This window comes from Macaca mulatta, chromosome 8 (genome assembly GCF_049350105.2).
Source record: "Macaca mulatta isolate MMU2019108-1 chromosome 8, T2T-MMU8v2.0, whole genome shotgun sequence".
Taxonomy (NCBI): domain Eukaryota; kingdom Metazoa; phylum Chordata; class Mammalia; order Primates; family Cercopithecidae; genus Macaca; species Macaca mulatta.
The window spans coordinates 66,944,845-66,968,182 of record NC_133413.1 but is presented as its reverse complement, the minus strand read 5'-3'; the positions used below and the strand labels follow the sequence as shown (position 1 = coordinate 66,968,182).

The 23,338-nt window shown below is 44.7% G+C and overlaps 1 protein-coding gene across 3 annotated transcripts; it reads left to right on the top strand.

Moving 5' to 3' along the window:
- The first annotated feature begins 1,144 nt into the window (after positions 1 to 1,144).
- SDR16C5 (short chain dehydrogenase/reductase family 16C member 5) lies at positions 1,145 to 21,479 on the top strand. Of its 3 annotated transcripts, none has more exon segments than NM_001260736.1 (7): positions 1,549 to 1,702; positions 5,400 to 5,746; positions 9,496 to 9,627; positions 12,651 to 12,750; positions 14,904 to 15,048; positions 16,017 to 16,142; positions 19,896 to 20,133. In NM_001260736.1, coding segments are annotated over 6 exon segments (930 nt in total). In that variant the 5' UTR covers positions 1,549 to 1,702; positions 5,400 to 5,413; the 3' UTR covers positions 19,990 to 20,133.
- Positions 21,480 to 23,338: the final 1,859 nt, after the last annotated feature.

Genomic DNA, 23,338 nt, shown 5'->3' with positions numbered 1-23,338 from the left:
AATAATGCTCCAAATTTCTTTCTTGAGGTCCACCCAGGGCTTCTGACCAGAAAGAAGAGTGACAGCCCAGGATTCTGCTCAGAGAAGCCATGAAGATAATAGGAAGCTGATGTTTCCCAGTGTCCACCCATCTGAACTCTTGCAGGCAGACGACACCATCAAGGGCCCATTACCCGACGTGTCTCTGCCTCAGTCCACTCTCACTCCCAGGCGCTGCTCACCTCCACACCTTAACCCATTCTGGAAGGCCCTTTGAGTCCAACTGCCTCTCCTCCTGCAGGCTGGTTGTGGACTCTGGAGGCACCTGGGGTGCATGTCTATCACCCGCACTGTTCATGAATGTGTCTCCCTTCTCCCTCCGAAGCCCTGCAACTCCCCAGAGCCCCACACAGCAGTGTCGCTGGGTGGTGACGGCTGACCTGAAACCAATGCACACACCCTTACCCCACTCACCTTCCCACATGCCTCGCATAGCTTGCCACAGTTCGCTGCTGCTGCCTAAAGCACACAAGTAACCTCTTAAGCACTGAAAAGAAAGTCGAGGGTCTCCCCTGCACCTACTTTTCTAAGCTTATACGACCTGCCTGTTTCCTCTGTCACTTAAATAAAGAACAAATGTGCAGTTCCTCTACTCCAGATCTGTCCCAGATATAGGCTGGCTAAGGCTGCTCTTCGACCCCTCACCACTTTTCCTGTCCTACTCAGCCCCGGCATGAATTTCAAACCCAATCTCATCCTGACTCCCCTGTTTTGCAATGTCTTTCAACATCCCATAATTTATTGTCATTTCTGCTCCTCATTGCCCCCAGAAAAGTTCACTCTCTATTATTAGCATTTCAGTGATGTCTTGTGCTTATATTAACTCTTTTACTGATTTATTAATGAATGTTTACCCTTTTTTTTTTCTTGACAGATATATCATCGCTGTATTTTCCGGATCGCAGTACACCCAGATGCTTAATATATCTTGATTGGGTCAGAGTGCCTGGTGACTTACTCTATCTTCATTTCTCAGCTTCATTTTGTTAGAACAAATTTCCTCGCCCTCTTCTCCTAGGCCGCCTGCCAGCGCCGCACCCACTCCCGCCCCTGCCTGCACCCCACCCACTTCCTGGGGACTCCCGAGCCCACGCCCACATCCCTTACCTCCAAGGGGCAAGGAAGCTGTTGACTTAGGTTCCCACGTGGAGCAATCAGATGCTGCTGGAGAACTCCCCGCATTGCAGGCTCCAGACAAACGACCTGGCCCCTCCCCCGTGGACGCCTACACTGCTCTTTGTTTTCTAACTCCAGAGTTCCCAGTCTCGGGGTTGTGCCTTGCAAATACCTGGGAAACTCTTCTAGCTAATGCCTGGGCCCCTCCCAACCCAGAAATTCCCATCTAATACTCTGGGGTGCAGCCTAGGCATTGAAACGTTAAGCCTAAGAGAAATCCGGCGCTCGCATCCAGTTTCCACCACCGAATTTCCAGCTTCTTAAATCTGCGGGTCCAGAAAAAGAAGATAGGAGTGCGGCCCACGTCGCGTGCTGGGGCTACTGCCGGCCCCACCCCCGGCGCTGCCGCGGCCGTCCCGCCCTTGGACTTGGCCTCGGGCAGCATCTGGGTAAACACCTGAACCTCGCTGAGTTACTAGGCAGGGACTCGGGTGCCTGGGGCAGACAAGGCCGGCTTCTCCGCGGGCAGCTAAGGAGAGTGTCCTGGGTGAGTTGCCGAGGTCGTCGGTCCTGGGTGCTGGCTCCCGGAGGAGGTGGCGCTGGCGGGGGTCGGGCGAGGCGGCCCTTTGGGCTGGTTTCACGCTGGGTCGCGCGCAAGGGGGCGCGGGTCGCCGAGCCGCGGCCGGACCCACCCGCGAGCTGGTGAGAACAGAACTCCTCCCGGGAGCGCACGGCTGCAGCGTCCCCGAAGCCCAGGCTCGCGTGGCTACGGCTAACGCAGACACCCCGCCCCCGGAGGTGAGCTGCCAGCCTCCCTCCCCACTCAGAGCAGAGGGCAGGATGCCTCCCTGGACCTTCTTCTTCGGTCCGTTCTGCCCAGGTTCCTTGCTCTCTGCTGCTCAGTGAATCCACCTCTCGGGCCCTACCACCCCCATATCACCCCTTTCAACCCAAGCTGTGATTGTCAGTCTGTCTGCCCTCCCGTTTCGTCCGGGTGCCCTCACCAGAGCCGACTTGCTGCCGCCCACTGGCCTGGGAAGCCGAGGGCGCCTGTTTGGATTGGGTAGGCCGTGAGCTAGAGACACCTAGAAACCTGCCAGATTAAATTGTATATGCTCCGTAACATTCTAGGAAAGTCTCTGCAGTAAAATAGAACCGTGCATTCACACCTGTTTGTAAGTATACTATAACCATATTTCATTGGTATAGCCAGGGATTATTAATGCATTTGCTTAACAGGAACACCAGTGGAAGTTCTAGCCATTAATTATTTTGCTGTCATTCCGTGCCTGGCACTGTTCTAGAAAGGCCTCCATGTTATGGCTGTGCCACATTATTATGGGGACTGAGGAGCAGAGGGGGAGACATGTAAGCTGGCAGGTGTTGGAATCCAAACAACTCCTCTTGCACCCCCTCCCCAACCCTGTACACCCCGCAGAGGACTTTGTGCAGAGTAGTGCCTTTTTTTTTTTCTAATTTGTTCAAAGGTCTCACACAAGCTAGTAGTGACCACATAACGCTCCTTAATACTTTACCTATATAAACTGGTTTAATTCTCACAGCTCCTCTGTGTGGTAAGTATTCCTATGTACTATTAGAAACTCCCTTTTTAGAGGAGGAAACCGAGGCACAAGAAGGTAAATCATTTCTACCAAAGTTGTAGGGAAAATCAGTGATGTATCTGGAATTCCAAACCAAACTTTAATCTGTAGACCTCATTGCTTATGTGGGTACCCAGCAGGCACCCTAAACTTCAACTGGGGAGGGGGTAACTCAGCCTGACAAGTTCTTAGAAATCTAGTAAGCATCTGCCAAGACAGGGTTAAAAGATGGACATATTTTAGGTCTTGCATCAAGCCAACATGGAGACAGTGGAACACTGAAATCTAGAATGTTCTGACATTAAGAGCATTCATGTCACCCAGGTCAATGTTGAGACTTCTGGCCACTGCTGAGGTGCTGGAGCCCTGTAATGGGAGAAGTAGACCTCTGTCCCTCTGTGTGAATTCACATAGTGATATAAAAGGGAGTGTGGTGGTCTGACCAACTACCCTTGGTATGGATTTTCCAAAGTTGGCAATGCCCAGGCTGCTGTCTGAGAAGGGTGCCTGGGGTTTCCCATTACTGTGTGCACAGTCTGACCCTCATCCTTGCAGATCCACAGGCACAGGCTCCATGACTGTGTATTTGAAATAAGAGTCCTCTTTCAGGACGCCTTCTTTTCCAGTTCTGCAGCGCCTGGGAGGCCTGAACAATCTTCTAAAAGTTTCTCTGTGAATGTAAATCAGAGCAGAGATCACAGAGCGTTTGAGGTCTATTTCATCAAAGCATGGATGAAAATGTCCTTCATTTGACAAGAAGGTCCATGTTCCTTAGAGCCAGCATTCTTATTCTCTGGACAGCCCTGGACACACAGGTCAAACCTGCCTTACAACAAACTATTTTGTCCCTCTGCCAGGAAAGCTATTGCTCAATATCCCTACCTCCCACCATCATCATTTGGATATCCACTCAAAGGGTCACTTTCCAGCAGACCTCTGTTACTTCCTCCCCCAGGCCCAATCTGAATCAGCTCTCCCATCATTCTCTCTATAGCACACTGCACTTTTCTTTATAACACTATGGCTTGTAACGATGTATTTATTTGTTGAATATGTCTCTTCAACTAGATTACTTGGCTCACCTGCACAGAGATTATGAGAGGCTGCTCATCCCCTCAGCCTCAGTGCCCAGATAGAACCAGCACGGGGTGAATACTCAATAAACAGAACACATGAACCAATCTGGCCCACACCAGCTAACCAGCACAGGGACCTGAACAGTCACATACATCTTCTCTCGGATCCTCAGTCTCATCTGTACAATAAGCCAGGAACAACAGCCTGGGTCACATCAACTCTTGACATTTCCTAAGGGTGTGACCACGTACCAAGTCCTCCTGTAGATGAATCTATCCAGTCTTACTCATTAACCATAACTAGGCTGACTTCAGCCAAACTGTGAAGTGAAGACCTGCTGTTTTTTCATTACTCCCCTCCCGTCTCCTCACACCTGTGCCTTCGTCTGAGCCTCTCAATTAAGCACCCCATTCAGAGAAGGCTCCTACCCCCAGCACAGTATGCCCTCTGCTAAGTATGTCTTCTGTTCTCATCCTGAAGGAAATAAGACCTTCCCTTCTTTCTCAGCTAGTGGTTAGGAAAGCATTTTATATACTCATTCACACTAAAGTGTGAGTAACTGGTAGCAGGATGTAAGCACTAAGCTCTGTATGAGTTTGTCAAGGGGGGGCCTTTTATTCATTCAGCAGACCTAGTAGGTGCCTTCTTGGTGGGCAGTACCATGAATCTGAGAAATGTGATAACGTCTGTAAAGCACTGACTATAAGTCAGGCATTGTGGTGATACGTGGAACATTCTCATTTCATCTGCAAAAACACCCTATGCCACGGGACCAGTACAGATGAGGATACCAAGGCCCAGTGTTAGGCCAAGACGCTCCCCCCTGGGGTTTACAGGTAGGCAGAGGCAGTGCAGGGCAGGAGTCCAGGTCTGCCTCCCCTCTGACCTTTAATCACACAGAGTGGTAAGTGATGTGGAGTTGGTGGCGTGGGGACCTCAGAGCCTAGGGAAGGACTATCTGGTGCTGATCGCAAATCTGTCGGAAAAGGTCTAGAACATCTGGTTACTTCCTGTCAAATGCTTTCTACAAATAAGATTTTATATTTTCCTCTCAAATCTCAGATTTTATACAGTAATGCAAAATTAAAGAACAATAATGCAAATGAGAAAGCACAAACATCAAAGGAGAGAAAAATAAAGTCAGAGAGGTAGTAATTATGTTATAAACATTGTGATGTGGTCAAGACTTTGAACATAAAATCAGCCAACAGTATTCATGATTATTATGAAGAAAGGCTAACTATAAAGAATAATGAACTTATTCTTTATGTTAAATTTGGGTGCGGTGGTTACAGTTCCTGGTTAACAAACATTTCTGTTGTATACTGCACGTAGCAGTCATGCAAATAATGTGCTGAGCTTAGGGCCAAGTATGAAAGTTGAGTAAATATAGTCCCTGTGGCTTCCTCCTCCCCCTTTCTGAATTCGGAGTCTGCTACCAGGAGAGCTGTTTAAATCACATAGCTCAGTTACTTTCACTATTTCAGAATATAGGAGCTCCGTGGAGTAAACAACTCAGAGGAAATGGACAAATAAGTCCTCACGTGAATCTGTCTTTCTTCATAGGTGTCAGCCAGAACATGTCTTTCAACCTGCAATCATCAAAGAAACTGTTCATTTTCTTAGGAAAATCACTGTTTACTCTTCTGGAGGCTATGATTTTTGCCTTACTCCCAAAGCAACAGAAGAACGTTGCTGGTGAAATAGTCCTCATCACAGGTGCTGGAAGTGGACTCGGAAGGCTCTTAGCTTTGCAGTTTGCCCGACGGGGATCTGTGCTTGTTCTCTGGGATGTCAATAAGGAGGGGAATGAGGAAACATGTAAGATGGCTCAGGAAGCTGGGGTCACAAGAGTGCACGCCTATACTTGCGATTGCAGCCAAAAGGAAGAAGTGTATAGAGTAGCCGATCAGGTAACTCTTGTGTGTTTACTATTATAATTTGACATATATCATGTTCTTTTTCCCTTGCCTTTCTCAGTGCCTGTTAGCCTTTCTCCAGTGTTCCTTTAATGTAGACAAGATTATGGGAGAATGGAAATTGGGACTTTTGAATTCTTATTGTATGCAAGACACTATGCTAACTACCATGTATGTATTGTAACCTTATAAAGTAAAACCCATTATTATCCCCATTTCACAAGTAGGGAGACTAAGGCTTAGGGCAGGTATGTAGCTTACCTAAGAAACACAACTAGTAAGTAGCAAGACTAAAGCTGCCACTGTGTCTGTTGACACCTGAGTACCTGCTCCTAACATTACACTGCACTGACTGTACCGGCCCCTATTACAGTATAAGTTAATGGAGGGATAGAGGCATCCTTCTTTGAGGATAAAGAAATCGAGATACAGAGACATTAAATAACCTGCCCAGGGTTCACAGACCTGGTGTGTGATAGAGGCAGGATTTGAATCCATATTCTGTCTGATTTTAAATTTAGGCTGTGTCCACCCCACCTACATTCGAAGTATTGCTCTTAAGTAGTCGTAAGACAATCAAAATCTTTTATTAATCCTAAAGACTCAGCTACGTTTTCTTCTTTGGTGTTTATACAGATACACATAAAGCTTTCAGAAAACCAAAGCTCTGACATGAGGATGGTAAGGATTTTCTTACCATCGTAGAGGCACGTGCCCATCCCTCACAAGGAATTTTTTTTTTCTTTTTTTTTTTTTTTGAGACAGAGTTTCGCTCTTGTTGCCCAGGCTGGAGTGCAATGGCGCCATCTCAGCTCACAGCAACCTCTGTCTCCCGGATTCAAGCGATTCTCCTGCCTCAGCCTCCCGAGTAGCTGGGATTACAGGCATGTGCCATCACGCCCGGCTAATTTTTTTGTGTTTTTAGTAGAGACGTGGTTTCTCCATGTTGGTCAGGCTGTTCTCGAACTCCCGACCTCAGGTGATCACCCACCTCGGCCTCCCAAAGTGCTGGGATTACAGGTGTGAGCTGCTGTGCCTGGCCTAAGGATTTTTGTGTCCTCACATTGGCTTAAGTACTTCACTCATCACTCTCCTGGGACACTTTGTGCCTCCCAGAATTGCCCAACTTATTGAGAAGGGAGGAACCAACCAAACCTGCCGTGAGCAGCCTGACTACATTGTAAAGTTACTCCATAGTTTCTAGGCTCAACCAGGATTTCCTTGCTAAGGTTTGCAGGTCCCTGGCAGGTAAGTTTATGACTTTCAAGTTTGTCTTTACATTTTGCCTCTCTGCTACCACCATCTCCAACCACAGGCTGCCCAGTACAGGCTGGAGATCCACACCTGACAAGTTTGCTAGGCCTACACTGGGCCCACTCTTCCAAGCACAGCTGATCTCACAAATTTAGCTACTCAGAAGTTAAACACCTGGCATGTTGACTTACACTGACTACAATTTATCTGGCCAGCCGTAAGCAATAATCGGTTGATATTCAAACAATGAAGATTATTAGCTATGGGATAAACTAGTATGAAGCACTCTATAAATAATTACCTCCCTTTCCCTTTCCCCTGTAATGGTGATTTAGTTCTGCCCCAGGTGCTTGACTTCAGAAATAGCCAAACATGTCATTACCAGCTTATTATTCAGGTTTTATCACTGTGAGGTCTTGGAGGGAATTAGTTATTTGCTCCTCTGAATTCAGGGGAAGGAAATTACTCCCCATCCGTATAAACCCACCATTTCCACTTTTTATTCTGGATAGAAGGGAAAGTACCAGAGAATTTTTTTTTTTTTTTTTTTTTTTTTTTTTTTGAGATGGAATCTTGCTCTGTCGCCAGGCTGGAGTGCAGTGGCATGATCCCGGCTCACTGCAACCTCCGCCTCCCAGGTTCAAGCGATTCTCCTGCCTCAGCCTCCTGAGTAGCTGGGACTACAGGCACGTGCCACCACACCCAGATACTTTTTGTATTTTTAGTGGAGACAGGGTTTCACCATGTTGGCCAGGATGGTCTCCGTCTCTTGACCTCATGATCCGCCCGCCTCAGCCTCCCAAAGTGCTGGGATTACAGGCGTGAGTTACCATGCCCGGCCAATACCAGAGAATTTTTAAGAAGTAGCCCATAGACAAACAATCAAAGAGAAAGCTTTCAGAGTGATGTGACAGCGTTTTGTCTCTGCTGAGTCTCCGATAACTTTGAAAGCTTGTATCCCTAGGCCACAGCTTAGCCTTGAGTTCAGGTGTCCATCCTCGGAAAGAAGAAAACCAGCCAGTTGATGAAAACAGGACAGGCAGATTCTAATCTGTGCTGTGTGTTTAAAATATATACAGTCATGCACCATATAATGACATTTTGGTCAATGATGGACCATATACAAAATGGTGGTCCCACATTATGGGACAGATTATTACAGTATTTTTACTGTCCCAATGTTCTATGTTTAGATACACAAATACTTACCAATGTGTTAACAGTTGCCTGCAGTGTTCAGTGTAGTAACACACTGTACAGGTAGGTAGCCTAGGAGCAATAGGCTCCACCATATGGCCTAAGATGTGTAGTAGGCGCACATCTAGGTTTATTAAGTATGCTCTGTGATCTTCACATAGCAACCAAGTCACCTAACAATGCACTGCTCAGAATGTATCTCCATTGTTAAGTGATTTATGACTGTATTTTCTTTTTTCCTCCATTTATTCCCTAACCCAGCCCCTTCTTCATTTGTGCAAAGTCTTGATCTATACCCCATTTGGCTATAATGAAGCTATTCTTATGTCCCATCACATTGATTAAAATGAAATGCCACAAACAGAGCACAGAACAAAGTTACTAACCACTGAGTAGAAGAACAGCTGTAACTGTAAACAGAAAGTAGCGTTTCGACAACGGACTCGTTTTAAGAAAAACAGGAAAAGCACATCAAAACTTGATCTCTGGAGGCCGGGCGCAGTGGCTCACACCTGTAATCCCAGCACTTTGGGAGGCCAAGGCGGGTGGATCACAAGGTCAGGAGATTGAGACCATCCTGGCTAACACGGTGAAAACCCGTCTCTACTAAAAATACAAAAACAAAATTAGCCGAGTGTGGTGGCAGGCACCTGTAGTCCCAACTACTTGCGAGGCTGAGGCAGGAGAATGGTGTGAACCCAGGAGGTGGAGTTTGCAGTGAGCCGAGATCGTGCCACTGCACTCCAGCCTGGGCAACAGAGGGAGACTCCATCTCAAAAAAAACGAAAAAAAAAAAAACAAACAAACACACACAAAAAAACTTGATCTCTGGTACACTGTAGACTCAGCAATGTAAATAAACCAAACTGTATTTATTTATTCATTTAGACACAGTCTTGCTGTGTCACCCAGGCTGGAGTGCAGTGGCGTGATCTTGGCTTACTACAACCTCTACCTCCCTGGTTTAAGCAATTCTCCTGCCTCAGCCTCCCGAGTAGCTGAGACCAGAAGCATGCGCCACCATGCCTGGCTAATTTTTGTAATTTTAGTAGAGACAGGATTTTGCCATGTTGGCCAGGCTGTTCTCAAACTCCTGTCCTCAAGTCACCCACCTGCCTCGGCCTGCGAGAGTGCTGGGATTACAGGTGTGAGCCACTGAGCCTGGCCCCAAGCTGTATTTTTAGAGTGCATAAACTCAGTATGAATTAACCAGGATAAAAAAACATAAAACTGTGGGAAAATAAAATCTAGATCATATAAGGAATTGGTGGTGTTGCTCTTATTCAATTCAGGTTAAAAAAGAAGTCGGCGATGTTTCCATCCTAATCAACAATGCCGGAATCGTAACAGGCAAAAATTTCCTTGACTGTCCAGATGAGCTTATGGAAAAGTCATTTGATGTGAATTTCAAAGCACATTTATGGGTAATAATTGTTTCTTCTCATAATAAATGTAAAGTTACTCTGGCATTTAGAAGTACTTTCCTCTTGCTCTTTTACAATGTTACTAGCCTCTAAGTAAAGCGGAGACTTCTCAATTTTGGACTTGTCCTGGTCTACGCAGTTGTCCTCTTCTGATGCCACTTAATCTACAGCTCCCAGGACCTCTGCTCAGGGAATCCTACAAGGACAGAACTGTCCTTATGGTCCTGCTACCATGTATTGATTAGCTGCAAATGTTAGGGAATACTCCAGGTGGCTCACATATTTTCCTTAAAACAGCTTGGTAAGATAAGGGATCATAGAACGTAAAAGATTTGCTCCAGGCTACATAGCGGGTAACTAAACTTAGACAGGACCAGGGTAGCATTGTAATTTGTCTAAGCTGGGATGCTTTTGGAAGTGAAATTCAGCATTATTAATGAGCAAGCGTTAATCAGGTCTGTTATGGGCAAACCAAAACCTACAGTCACCTTCGTTAGTACCCAACCAGAGAAATTAGAGGCTCCACTGGTAACCCGGGTTACCACCTGCTACCAGCACTAAAAACACAGTCCTGACTTCTAAAGCTACCCACTCAATTCCAGAAGTTGCATTTTTCTGGCATGTGCTGAGACCAGCCATCTCAGGCCGCCCCACACTATGCATGCACCGTCTTGCTACCTCTCCCAGCTTTTATTAAAAGTTTACTTTTATTTTACTTTATCATTTTATTTTAATTTTTTGAGACAGAGTCTCCTTCTGTCTCCCAGGCTGGAGTGCAGTGGTGCAATCTCAGCTCACTGTAACCTCCGCCTCCTGGATTCAAGCGATTCTTGTGCCTCAGCCACCTGAGTAACTGGGATTACAGGTGCGTGCCACCACACCCGACTAATTTTTTGTGTTTTTAGTAGAGACAGGGTTTTGCCATGTTGGCCAGGCTGGTCTTGAACTCCTGGCCTCAAGTGTTCCATCTGCCTCGCCTCCCACAGTACTGGAATTACAGGACTTTTGACCTGTTTGGTTGCAGCCCTGCTCGTAGCTCGTCATTCCTGGGCAAGGCTGTCTCCCGGGAGTCTTTGCTGGAGATTTCTGAGCTCCTCCTCAATTCTCCTCACACCTTTCTGCCCAACTCTTCTTTAGCAGCCTTCAAATGTAATTTGGAATTTGTAGATTTTCTGTCCCCTATTTCCACCAAAAATGTAATGGTGCTGGTGCTATTCTTGGTGTTTTGTAAAGTTTTCAGGAGAAAAATGGAAAGATTCAGAATTTAGTGGCTACCATGTTCCTACAGGAGCTACTGCAAATGATTTATCTTGTCCCAAATGTCCCTCTCCTTGGTGCTTGCTTATACTCATATATAGTTGGAATGAAGATAAAGATCATGGTCCCTGGAAGTCTCCACTCCCACTCCCATGGCTTTGTGGGGGTTTTTTTTGTTTGTTTGTTTTGTTTTTTTGTTTTTTTTGAGATAGAGTCTGACTCTGCTGCCAGACTGGAGTGCAGCGGCACAGTCTCGGCTCACAGCAACCTCCACCTCCCGGGTTCAAGCAATTCTTCTACCTCAGCCTCCCAAGTATCTGGGACTACAGGCATGCACCACCACGCCCAGCTACTTTTTGTATTTTTAGTAGAGACGGGATTTCGCCATGTTGGCCAGGCTGATCTCAATCTCTTGACCTTGTGATCCTCCCACCTCGGCCTCCCAAAATGCTGGGATTACAGGTGTGAGCCACTGCACTCGGCCTGACTCTGTGTTCTTTTCCTACCTCTCTGTTTTTCCCCAGGTGCCTTCATGTTCTCTCTCTCTCTCTCTCTCTCTCTTTCTCTCTTTCTTCTTCTCCGTCTTCCTTCCTTCCTCCTCCTCCTTCTTTTTCCTCTTCTTCTCCTTCTTCTTCTTCTCCCTCCTCCCTCCTCCTTCCTCCTCCTTCTTCTTTCTCCTTCTTCTTCCTCCGACTCCGACTCCTCCTCTACTTCCTCTTTTTCTTCCTTCTCCTCCTCCTCCAATGCTGGTGTTTCCCTGGCTCCTATCACTCCTTATGTCCTCTCACTCCCTTTACTTCTTCTGGGCAAGTTCATGTACATTCTTTAAGCATCTGCACGTTGCCAGGCACAAAGACAGTGACTCAATTGCTAGAGTGTCCAAGAGCTACCTGAAGGCTGGGCTCTCAAAGGCAGTATCCCTACTGAGAAGTGTCCCAACTCATGGCAGACCCCGGATTGTTTGCTGCCCTGCTTCCTTTTGCTTTGTTTTGATTTCCCACCTCTCTCTACCTGTTAGTTTCTGTCTGAGACTTATTGCAATGCAGGCAAACAAGTGAGGTTTGGCCTTTGTAAGAGATCCCTTTTCTCACCTCCATGTCTTTGGATGTGATTAGTTACTCCTTTGTTGCAGAAGATGTCTTCTTCAAAAGCTCGTTTCTGTCTCCTTTACGTTCTTTCTCCAGACCCCCAGTCAATGGTGAAGGTGTTGGACAGTATACAGATGTGCCCTCTTTCTAATAGATATTCTGTTTTATGAAATGGAACAAAAATAAGAAACTTATTTTAAAGAGTAGAGATGAGTTTAAAACAAAGTGCTCTTTTAAAATTGAAGTCAACAACCAGATGTCCTGTGAACAATGTTCAGGGAAAATTTGAAACTCAAAATCAAGCTAAGGAGAGAGAAGGCAATCTAAATCTAAAGCATCATGTTTGTGAGGTTTGGGGTTGTGGCTGCCACAACAAAGATTTTCCCATACTCCGTCAATTCTTGTCTTAATATTGTGTCGTTAAAAGTCAAATATGAGCAAAAACGTAAGTCTGAATAAATCATTTTAATAATACTGGAATTGCCATAAAAAATTGATCTAACAGGTTAAATAAGTTAAAATGATTGCTTTCTAGATGTTTAAGTTTTTATATCCCCATACCTTCAGATATTTTATGGGCTGAAAAGAAAGATTTTTTGATCACAATGAGTATATAAATATCTGATAAAATTATACAATGTGGCATTAAACATCAAAAGTTTTCCTTTGTCTTCTTAGACTTATAAAGCCTTTCTACCTGCTATGATTGCTAATGACCATGGACATTTGGTTTGCATTTCAAGTTCAGCTGGATTAGTTGGAGTAAATGGGCTGGCAGGTAAGAAAAACATAGCCATTTACAATTGCAAAATTCCCTATAACTTTAACTTGCATAATAGCTCTGAATAATTAGCACTGACTTGATGTCCTAATGATAAAGAATAATAAGCTAAAAAGTATAGTCAATAAGTGGTTGATAACTTCATCGTGTAGCAAAACCGCCCATCAGATAGACTTACGTGAAATTGGACTGTGCCCTTTGGAATCATTAGGTCTTATGCAGTCCCCTTGGTTTAAAAGAGAGAGAAGCCTCACTGATAATTTTTTTGCACAAGTGATCAACATAACAACTGTCCCCCAAACTTCACACTGACACTGTCACAGGATGGTAAGGAGGATGACCCTGTCTTCTTCTGAAGTTTCCTTTAAGTGATCTCCCCACTGCTGTGAGCTTGGATAAAGTTTCTTCACCTCAAGAAACCTAAAGTTAACTGCTTTGTTTTTCCACTGGTTGAAGACCTGCAGGAAGTGGCGGGCATTTTCATCTCCCTTGCAACAGCCAACTGACTTGACAGTAGCAGTGGGGAGGAGGCAAAGAGATCCTTTGAGAGCCTCAACCAAGGAGGCCCAACTTGGGAGCTGGCTCTAGAAGGAACAGAAACCTTGACCTAACCTACCATGGCATCCCCTAGCGCAAATGTCCCATGTCCTGGCTTACAAGGATTGCTAAAACTCATCCAACAGAACTGTAGCAGCAACATTCAGGTAACAGATAAGCCAGTTTGCCAGTTCGGTAGTTCCTAATGCTTTGAAGCAAAGTGGCATAGTTCAAGATTGACAAAACCAGTCTTAGCTCAGTATGTCCATCACATGAATAGGTTTTTCAGAACCACCAGTCACCCTAAATATCACCAATCTATCCTCCTTATGACCCAGGACTTCCCTTCCTCTCTCCTTCTTAGAACTTATCAGCTATTATCTTACCTCTGTCTTATACATCTGTTAAGTCACAGGCCTTTGAAATCATTCAGGTATATTTACAGCTCCTTATCAATCCTTTTCAGACAGAATATTCCTGTCTTCAGATACAGGACTCTCCCACCCGCAGCTCATCTTGGAAACAAGTGTAAGCCTTTGGTATTTCCCATCGTGTGAGTCTTTACTCCCCTGCATCAGAACCACCAGGGATGCCAGTTTAGCATGCAGATTCCTTGGGTCATGGGCCATATCTGCTCATCAGAATCTCAGGGGTCAAGGGGCTCAGCTGCATTTATACCTGATGATTTCAATTACCCTAGAAGCTGCTCTGGACTCCTCCTCCCCCTTCCCAGTCTCTAGCCTCTGATCCACTGTCTGGACAGCACTGGGGCTGGACAACCCCATGCCTGGCACTTATAAACTGGCTCTTACCAATTGCAGTAGCTGCACCGTAACATAGCAAGTTTAAATATGCCTCCTCTGAATGTGTGGGGCAAAGGAAAGTGTTAATGCACCTCAACACCATTTCTTCTCCAAACTTTTTCACTTAGTCAATTGAATAGTCAGATGTTTTGTTAAAACAAGTATGATTAAAGACAAAAAGTTCAAAATGGACACAAGTGCCACTTTCCATTCCTCCCTCTGCCCCTACCCTGCATTTTCAAGGTATTGAAGAGGTGGAGGTTGAAGCTACCAAGCCCTTTGTTTTATTTGTTGTTGTTGTTGTTGTTGTTGTTGCTGTTGTTGTTTTTCTGGAAGTGAAGGAAAGAGTTAGAGTTGGAAGAAAACTTGATCTGAGAATCACAACCCATGCTGGCCTCTCTTGCCTAGATTCCTATATCAGTTAGTGTTTTGTTTCTTCTTTTGAATGTCTTCATGCCCCAGTGGGATTGCAATTTTTTGAGACAGGGCCTCATGTAAGAACTAGCACAGGGGCTCACAATGCATTGACTTGCTAGTAAAGTCCAGCAGTGTGACCTGAGGCAGGATCTCTGCAGCCCTTCTTGTGCTGGGCCTCACTTGATCATTGTCAGCTGACCCTGATCTTCAGTTAACCATGTCCCTTCCCACTCCCTACTCACTTCTTCCAGTGGGAGTAGACCAAGATTACACAAAAGGAGAACTCTGAAATTGTTTTCTTATTATCTGTTGCTGTTAGCATTATGGGTAGACCTTAAGGTAATGCCATTTTAAAACTTTGGAATATACATGAACATGCTTTGTCTTTTGCAGATTATTGTGCAAGTAAATTTGCAGCCTTTGGGCTTGCTGAATCTGTATTTGTAGAAACATTTGTCCAAAATCAAAAGGGGATCAAAACCACAATTGTGTGCCCCTTTTTTATAAAAACTGGAATGTTTGAAGGTTGTACTACAGCGTAAGTATACCCTTTAATTTCACAGAATCTACACTTTTAAAAATGATTTGCTATCTATTTTATTTTGTTCTGTTTTTTAAAGTTGTTTAAAATATATTGTTCTGGGATTCAGTATGATTTATAAATGGTCTTGGAATTCTGAGGTCTTTCTTAGTATGTGTTTGTGTGAAGGATACCAAGTTGAATGGGAATGGTTTATCAAGGCAGTGTCTCTCTGATAGCCCCCCAGGCCCTGCATCTGTTCCACCATCTCCCAGGCTCTCCTGTCCACATCCCCTTCCTGCCATCCAATCCCATTATGCCCCCTCTCTGATTCCAGAAGGACTGGCAATCATTGGAGAGACACTGTCTTGGTCATACAGAAGGAGTTGCTATAATGAACTATCATACACTAGGTGGCTTAAACAAGAAAAATGCCTTTCTCACAGTTCTGGAGGCTAGAAGTCCAAGACTAAGGTGCTGATAGGCTCTTCTCAGACAGGCACTAATCCCATTCATCAGGGCTCCACAATGGTGACCTAGCTACACCTCAAAAGCCCCACCTCCAAATGCCATCACATTGGGAGTTTAGGCTTCAACATGTGAGTTTTGTGGGGGACACAAATACCCAGGCCATAGCAGTCACAGACGCCCAATTCTGTATCTCATGGAGACTACAGGCAATGTGTTTTCAACAGCTTGCCTTACAAATATTTGGAATATTTGTTTAATATGATTTCACATATATGTATATTGTAATATCAGTGTGTTAATGAGAATCACTTTTCATTTCATATTTTAGTTATGTTACTACTGACTGCATTGACACATTGACAATAAAGGAGTAAATATAAAAATAAATGAAATTTGAAAGGGAAAGAAAAAAGTGATAACGTCTTAAAACCTTTTATCCCTAATTTGAAAAACTATCTTTATTTGTGAATTTGGCCTTTGGGGTTTTTTTTAATTGTTGTCATTTTATATTCTAGTTGTCCTTCTCTGTTGCCAATTCTGGAACCAGAATATGCCGCGGAAAAAATAGTAGAAGCTATTCTACAAGAAAAAATGTACTTCTATATGCCAAAGTTTTTATACTTCATGATGTTTCTTAAAAGGTAATTATGTTAGCTTCTATTACTTCCCTAACATGCCAATCTACAGTTTACTCCAAATCCCACCAGGAGAAGCCACTTTAAAAATACCTGATAAATTAAAATTCATTCATTTAATTCTATTAAGTCCTGTTAATTCTATCATTGTGCCCATTGCTGACACAATACCAAATTTACATAGTTGCAGTGCCCCCATGAGTCAAGAAAATGGGGTCTAGCCCTTCCTGCCACCTTAGTATCGAATTATTCTGAAAAAGAAGTGAATGTACTGGCAGATGGAAAGATTGAAATGATCATTTTTAGGAGAGATTTTCTTGTGCTCATGATAAAATAATCCTGTTGGAATAGATATTGTATCCATGCCTCCTCAGGTACAGGGCCCCAAAGTCAAGGCTAGACAGTAAGCCAAGTGCTACAGAAATTTGTGGTATGGGTACGATTAGTAATACATAATAAATTCGAACTCTTAGGATGGTTAAAGAATTTGAGGGAAAAAACGTAAAACCACCTCTTAAAAGCACAAGAAAGGGCTGGGAGCAGCGGCTCACATTTGTAATCCCAGCACTTTGGGAGTTCAAGGTGAGAGGATTGTTTGAGGTCAGGAGTTCGAGACTACCTGGGAAACAAAGCAAGACCCCATCTCTACAAAAATAACAAATAAGCCAGGCATGGTAGTGCAAGCCTGTAGTCCCAGCTACTTAGGAGCCTGAGTCAGGAGGATTGGTTGAGCCCAGGAATTTGAATTTGTAGTCCCAGCTAGTCAGGAAGCTGAGGCAGGAGGATTGCTTGAACCCAGGGGTTTGAGGCTGCAGTAAGCCACGATCAGACCACTGCACTCCATCTTGGCAACAGAGTGAGACTCTGTCTCTTAAAAAATAAAAAAAGTACACAGTGACGCGTGCCTGTAATCCCAGCTACTCCAGAGGCCGAGGCAGGAGAATCGCTTGAAACGGGAAGGCAGAGGTTGCAGTGAGCTGAGGTCACGCCGTTGCCCTCCAGCTTGGGCAACAAGACCGAAAACTCCATGTCAAAAAAAAAAAAAAAAAAAGTAGAAAAAGCATTCTTGTGCACCCTTCCCTGCTCTCCATGGAGTTTCAGTGCTGAAATTCATAGGTACTGAATGAGCATTTGACCCGGTTACAAGGATAGTGGTGCGCTGCTGATTCCTGTTACCTCAATTCATTTTCTAGACTGTAACAGGTCATCTAGTTAAATCTTGCCTCACTGGCAAGATTATTTCCAAATGTCATTCTTGCATCCTATCATTTCTCCAGGCTTCATCTGGCACAGGAGGGGTCAGAATGCCTGACTGAGGCTGTGTGGGACAGAGCAAAGGATCCTTGATAAGCAATTCGAAATCCAGGCTTATGATCCCACTATTGACTAAGTCTGTGACTCTGAGCATGCCCTTTATTCTCCAGGTTTTGGCTTCTTCATTTACAATGTAGAGACAATGTTTGTCATAGCTTGTAGATTCATGTAATGCACTGTTTATTGGGCAGGGTGTGCATTCACACAACACACTAAGTTCTTTTTGCTTAATAGATAGATTATATTACAGTAATGCCAATGGTAAGAACATGGAACTTAATTTTTCTACTTTGAATAACTGTGGAGATTATGTTTAGTTTTATGACATACTAGTTATGGGACATGTTTTGAGAGAGGGCTAGATAGCTGCTGAGTAAGCCAAAGGCAAGGTGAAGAAGCTCAGTAAAGGCAGTCACATCAAACACTCCACCAAACATTCATTCAGCAAACATTCAGAGAGTGCTGTGTGTGTCATGAATCACCCACCATCCAAGGATCTGCGCTCAGGGTTACAGCAAAGAACAAGACAAACAGTGGTCCCTGCCCATGTGGAAATCACTTCCTGTGGGGTGAGGGGACAGAAAAGAAACAAAAAAAAAAAACAGTAAAGTAAAAGAAAAGACCGTAAGTGCTCTAAAGAAATATAAAGCAGGAAAGGGAAAAAAGGAAATCCCACAGTGGGAGGTAGATGGGTGCAAGTTGAGTTTTACTTTTTTTACTTTTTTTTTTTTTTTTTTTAGATGAAGTTTTGCTCATCACCCAGGCTAGAGTCCAATGGCGCGATATTGGCTCACTGCAACCCCCACCTTCCCGGGTTCAAGTGATTCTCCTGTGTCAGGCTCCCGAGCAGCTGGGATTACAGGTGCCTGCCACCATGCCTGGCTAATTTTTGTATTTTTAGTAGAGTCGGGGTGTCACCACATTGGCCAGGTTGGTCTCGGACTCCAAGTGCTGGGATTACAAGCGTGAAACACTGCGCCTGGCCAAGATTTACGTTTTTTTTTTTAATTTTACTTATTTAATTTTTTTTGGAGACAAGGTCTTGTTCTGTCACCCAGGCTAGAGTGCAGTGGTGCGATCATAGCCCACAGCAGCCTCAAACTCCCAGGCTCAAGTCATCCTCCCACCTCAGCCTCCCAAATAGCTGGGACTATAGTTGTGCACCATTATGCACAGCTAATTTATTTTTATTTTTTTAGAGATGGGGTCTTGCTATATTGCCCAGGCTGGTCTCAAATTCCTGGCTTCAAGCAATCCTCCCACTTCAGCCTCCCAAGGCGTTGGGATTACAAGCATGAGCCACCACATCTCGGCGAGATTTAATTTTTTTTTTTTCTTTTGAGACAGACTCTTGCTGTGTTGCCCAGGCCGGAGTGCAGTGGCACGATCATGCCTCACTGCAACCCCCCACCTCCCGGTTTCAAGCAATTCTCCTACCTCAGCCTCCTGAGTAGCTAGGATTACAGGCATGTGCCACCACGCCTGGCTAATTTTTGTGTTTTTAGTAGAGACAGGGTTTCACCATGTTGGCCAGGCTGGTCTCAAACTCCTGACATTGTGATCTGCCCGCCTCAGCCTCCCAAAGTGCTGGGATTATGGGCATGAGCCACCGTGCCCAGCCTGTGAGATTTAATTTTAAGAGTGGTATTTAATGGGTGGGGGGAGTCTCATAAAGAAGGTAGTAGTTGACTAGAGACTTGAAACGGTGGAGGGGATGAACCACCTGTAGATCTTGGGGTGCCCAAACAGGGGAACAAGGAGCATGGGGTCCTTTCCTTTACTCCCCACCTTAGGATGAGTCTCAGGTTTCCTGTGCCTGCTTTGTTTCCTTGCTCTGCAGTATTGAATGCTAAGGCCAGTGGAGCAGAGTGCTCTGTTGGGATGATGATCATGCATATATATGGCTTTGCAGAGGGGCAGGCGGGGATGGAGAAAATGAAGTGTTAGTTGAGTCTTGCCCAAGGTTTGAGGAGTTATTGCATCTCATCCTCATAGTAGTCCCAGAAAGGCAGATTGATGACCTCATTTTACAGCTGAGGAAATTGAGGTCTGTGAGCTGAGTCAGTTGCCTAAGGTGGCATTGCAAATGACAAGAGCTAGGATTCCAGCCAGGCTCATCTGCCCCCAGAGCCCATGCCTACACCACAACACTCCACTGCTTCCTCTGTGTCATTGTACAGTGGAGTGATGCTTTGGAAACCGAAATGAGAAGTGAATTGAATAACTTAAGTAAAGCCACAAAACCTGTCGAGGCCCTGGGCAAGTGTCCTCTGATATAGTGAAGAAGGCCCAGTGACCCTGAGGCAGGTAGCAGTCAGGCTGCATAGTGTGTGCATGAGTGAATGACTTCATCTGCCGCAAGAGGTGACACTGCTTTTCAGTAGAGGTGCTAAAGAGGCTTTCATGAATGATAATCACGAAAGTTTATTCTTGTGTTCTCTTTAGCTTTTTGCCCCTCAAGACAGTACTGCTTATAGGTGACTATCTTGACATCTTTCATGCAATGGATGGCTTTCTTGAACGAAAGAAGAAGCTCTAAAGACCAACTTTATGGCTGAGGTCATCTGATACACAATGTTACATAATGTGTACTTCAATGAAGAAAAGTATTTTTGTCTGACAGTGGAATATAGCTGGAGACCACAAGTACCACTCCTGTTCTATTATCTGGACTAGAATTTTCAACCAATGCATTTGAAAATAATGTTGCTATCACCTATTTGGTTGAGTTTTGGTTTTTTCTTTTGCTATTTGTTTTCCAAAAATAAAGACAGCCCATTTTTGTCATTTCCATTTACCGCAGATGTAAGAAAGTGATAAGCCATGGCCACAAGCTGCCCTGAGCTTTTTGGTCGTTGGGGAGGTGGCTCAAATGGAGCTGGTGGCTGTGGTTAACCTGCATTGGGGAGCAGGGCTGAGGGGCAAAGAGGACATGTGGGTATCCAGTCAGAATGCCCTCTCTCCAGAGGACACACAGCTCTGGATTCCCACCTCCTTGCTCTCCGCTCTGGCCTTTTTGAACCTGTACCACCTAATGTAGAAAAGCCCCGCCTCAAATGCCCTTCTTTCCAAAACAGCTACACAAATACTTATCTCTGAATGCCCTCCTGGATACCCAGACTGAGTGCCAGTCTGGCTAAAGGCCCATCCAGCACCATTGTCCCCAAGAGCCTTACTGGGCATTCCCTGAACCCCCCTCATAGGCGGTGATCCTAGACCAAACTCTTAAATCGAATCACTTTTGTTTCCTAGAAGACATAAAAGAGTGGTTGCTTCTTATTTTGAAGATGAAATTCTACCAAGTTAGGTTTTTTGCTATCTATTGATCCAAAAAATATATTCATGCAATTAATTTTAAGTGTTTAACTTAGTGTTTCAAGTTGGGATTCAGGTTGAGGCATTTTCCTGCAGAATGGGCAATTTTATGCATTTACATTCATCAGTGCTGCCCTCACTTCGGATCTATTGTATTCTTACAGTTTAATCAACTGGCAAAGTGCTTTCATGCTTTGGAGATTAACTACAAAAGCAAGATTAAGAAAAATATGTTAATTACCATATCCCTGGAACTCCTTCTCAGGCTGGCGGAGGCAGCCTTGCAAGAGAAACAGCAGCCTTTGTCACTTCCCTCTTGTGGGGAGCAAGGAAGGGATGAGCGGTACCTTGGGAGACCCTGTAAAAGTCTAAAGAATTGCGAATTTGACTATCTTGGGGGTAAAATGCTGTCATGGGGCAGTGATCTCAGGGAGTGTAAACTCTGGAATCCACTGTGGTCTGATTTACCTTGAGTGGCCTCCACAAACATGACAGCTCTGTCCTGTATTTCCTTTCCATTCAGAAAGCCTAAAAAAAAAAAACAAACTTGTTTTATGATAATACTATAACAATCATAACTCACCATTTACTGTGTCTGGCAGCAAATTAAGTATTTGACAAACGTTATTTCATTAAACAAGACTGTCAATCATTACTCAAAGAATGATGAAGGTATTTGGTGTATGCCAAAGAATAAAGGCGTTTTATTTCACAGAGTGACATCTTACTCCACTGTAGATGTGTACTGAGAGGATAACAAAGGCCCTCTTAGAGTCACCCACCGACGTTCCAAATCCTTGGTTAACAAGGTTAATTAAGAAAGAAGCACAATATTGCTGTAATATTACAATTCCAGAAGCGTATCTTCTAGGGTCCTGTCTATTTAGTTGAAGAATAAAGCTCAGACTCTTCGGGGATTCAATACAACAAAGGTCCAGGAGCACTGCAGGCATCCCCCACGTCATAACATCATTAATAGCAATTATTTCTAATTGGAGTGCATCTTGGCTGGACTGTGACAAAGCCCTGAAATTCAATTGTGGTTTTACAATACCCATAAAATTGTCTAAACAAATTCAGATTTACTTGAGACACTTCTATGAGAAGAGACCACATGTAAATTAGAGGATTCTAGAGGGCACTAAATAACAAGGTGATTTAATGCCCCGGGGAGCGAGGAGTGCTCTCAGCATGTGTGTCATGCCCGTTTCCATCCGAAATTTAGTCCTAATGTAGCCATGACCAAGAGCCCAACACCTAAGCAATCCTGAGGAAACGGAGGGACACAGGGCCAGGGCTGTGCCCCATGCCTGGGCATTCTGCCCTGCAGGGCGCATCTTCCAGCATCTTGTACTCACTGAGCTGCTCCAAAGCAGAGAAGAATTCTTGGTGTAAGAAGGAGTTTGACTGGGTAAAAATGTGTGCCACGCATTGTGTGTGTGTGTGTGGTTTTACATTGTGATGCTGTCTTAGTCCACTGGCTGTGTGTGTGTGTGTGTGTGTGTGTGTGTGTGTATGTGGTTTTACATTGTGATGCTGTCTTAGTCCACTGGGGGGTGTGTGTGTGTGTGTGGTTTTACATTGTGATGCTGTCTTAGTCCACTGGGGTGTGTGTGTGTGTGTGTGTGTGTGTGGTTTTACATTGTGATGCTGTCTTAGTCCACTGAGGGGTGTGTGTGTGTGTGTGTGTGGTTTTACATTGTGGTGCTGTCTTAGTCCACTGGGGCCACCATAACAAAATGCCACAAATTGGGTACTTTAAACAACAGAAATTTAATTCTCATAATTCTGGAAACTGGGAGTCCAAGATCAAGGTGGCAGCTGATTCATTTTCTGGTGAGGGCTCTCTTGCTGGCTTGTGGAGAGAGAGAGAGAGAGGGTGGCAGGGAAAGAGGGAAGGGGAAGGGAGAGGAGGGGAGGGGAGGGGAGGGGAAGGGAGGGGAGGGCAGGGGTGGGGGAGCTATTTCTTCTTCTTCTGAAGACACCGGTTCCATCATAAGGGCTCTACTTTCTTGACCTCATCTAACCCTAATTACCTCCCAAATTCCCATATCATTCCTCATAAATTTTGGGGGAACACAGACATGCAGTCCATAACAGATGCCAAGATAGAAAAAGAAACCAGACCACAAATGACATTTATACTCCTTAGAGTCCTCACACTGAGATGGTCACTGTTCATCAGATGAAATCATTTAAAATCTTGGAGGCAGAGTGAATTGAGAATGCCTGAAAGAAACTAATTGCAACCTCCGAGAGTCAGCACTTGAGAAAAACATGACTGAGAATCTGGGCCACCAGACAAAAACTGTTGTGAAGCCAGAAGTCCTGTGCAGAGCAGCTCTGGGACGAACATGTCTGGTACTAGGCACCCTCAACATTCCAGGCTCATGAACCAGGTTGGACTTGGAGCAGGGCTCACGCATGTAATTCCAGCTCTTTGGGAGGCCAAGACAGGAGGATACCTTGAGGCCAAGAATTCAAGACCAGCCTGGGCAACATAGCAAGACCCTGTCTCTACAAAAAATTTAAAGATTAGCCGGATGTGGTGGTGCACACTTGTAGTCAGAATT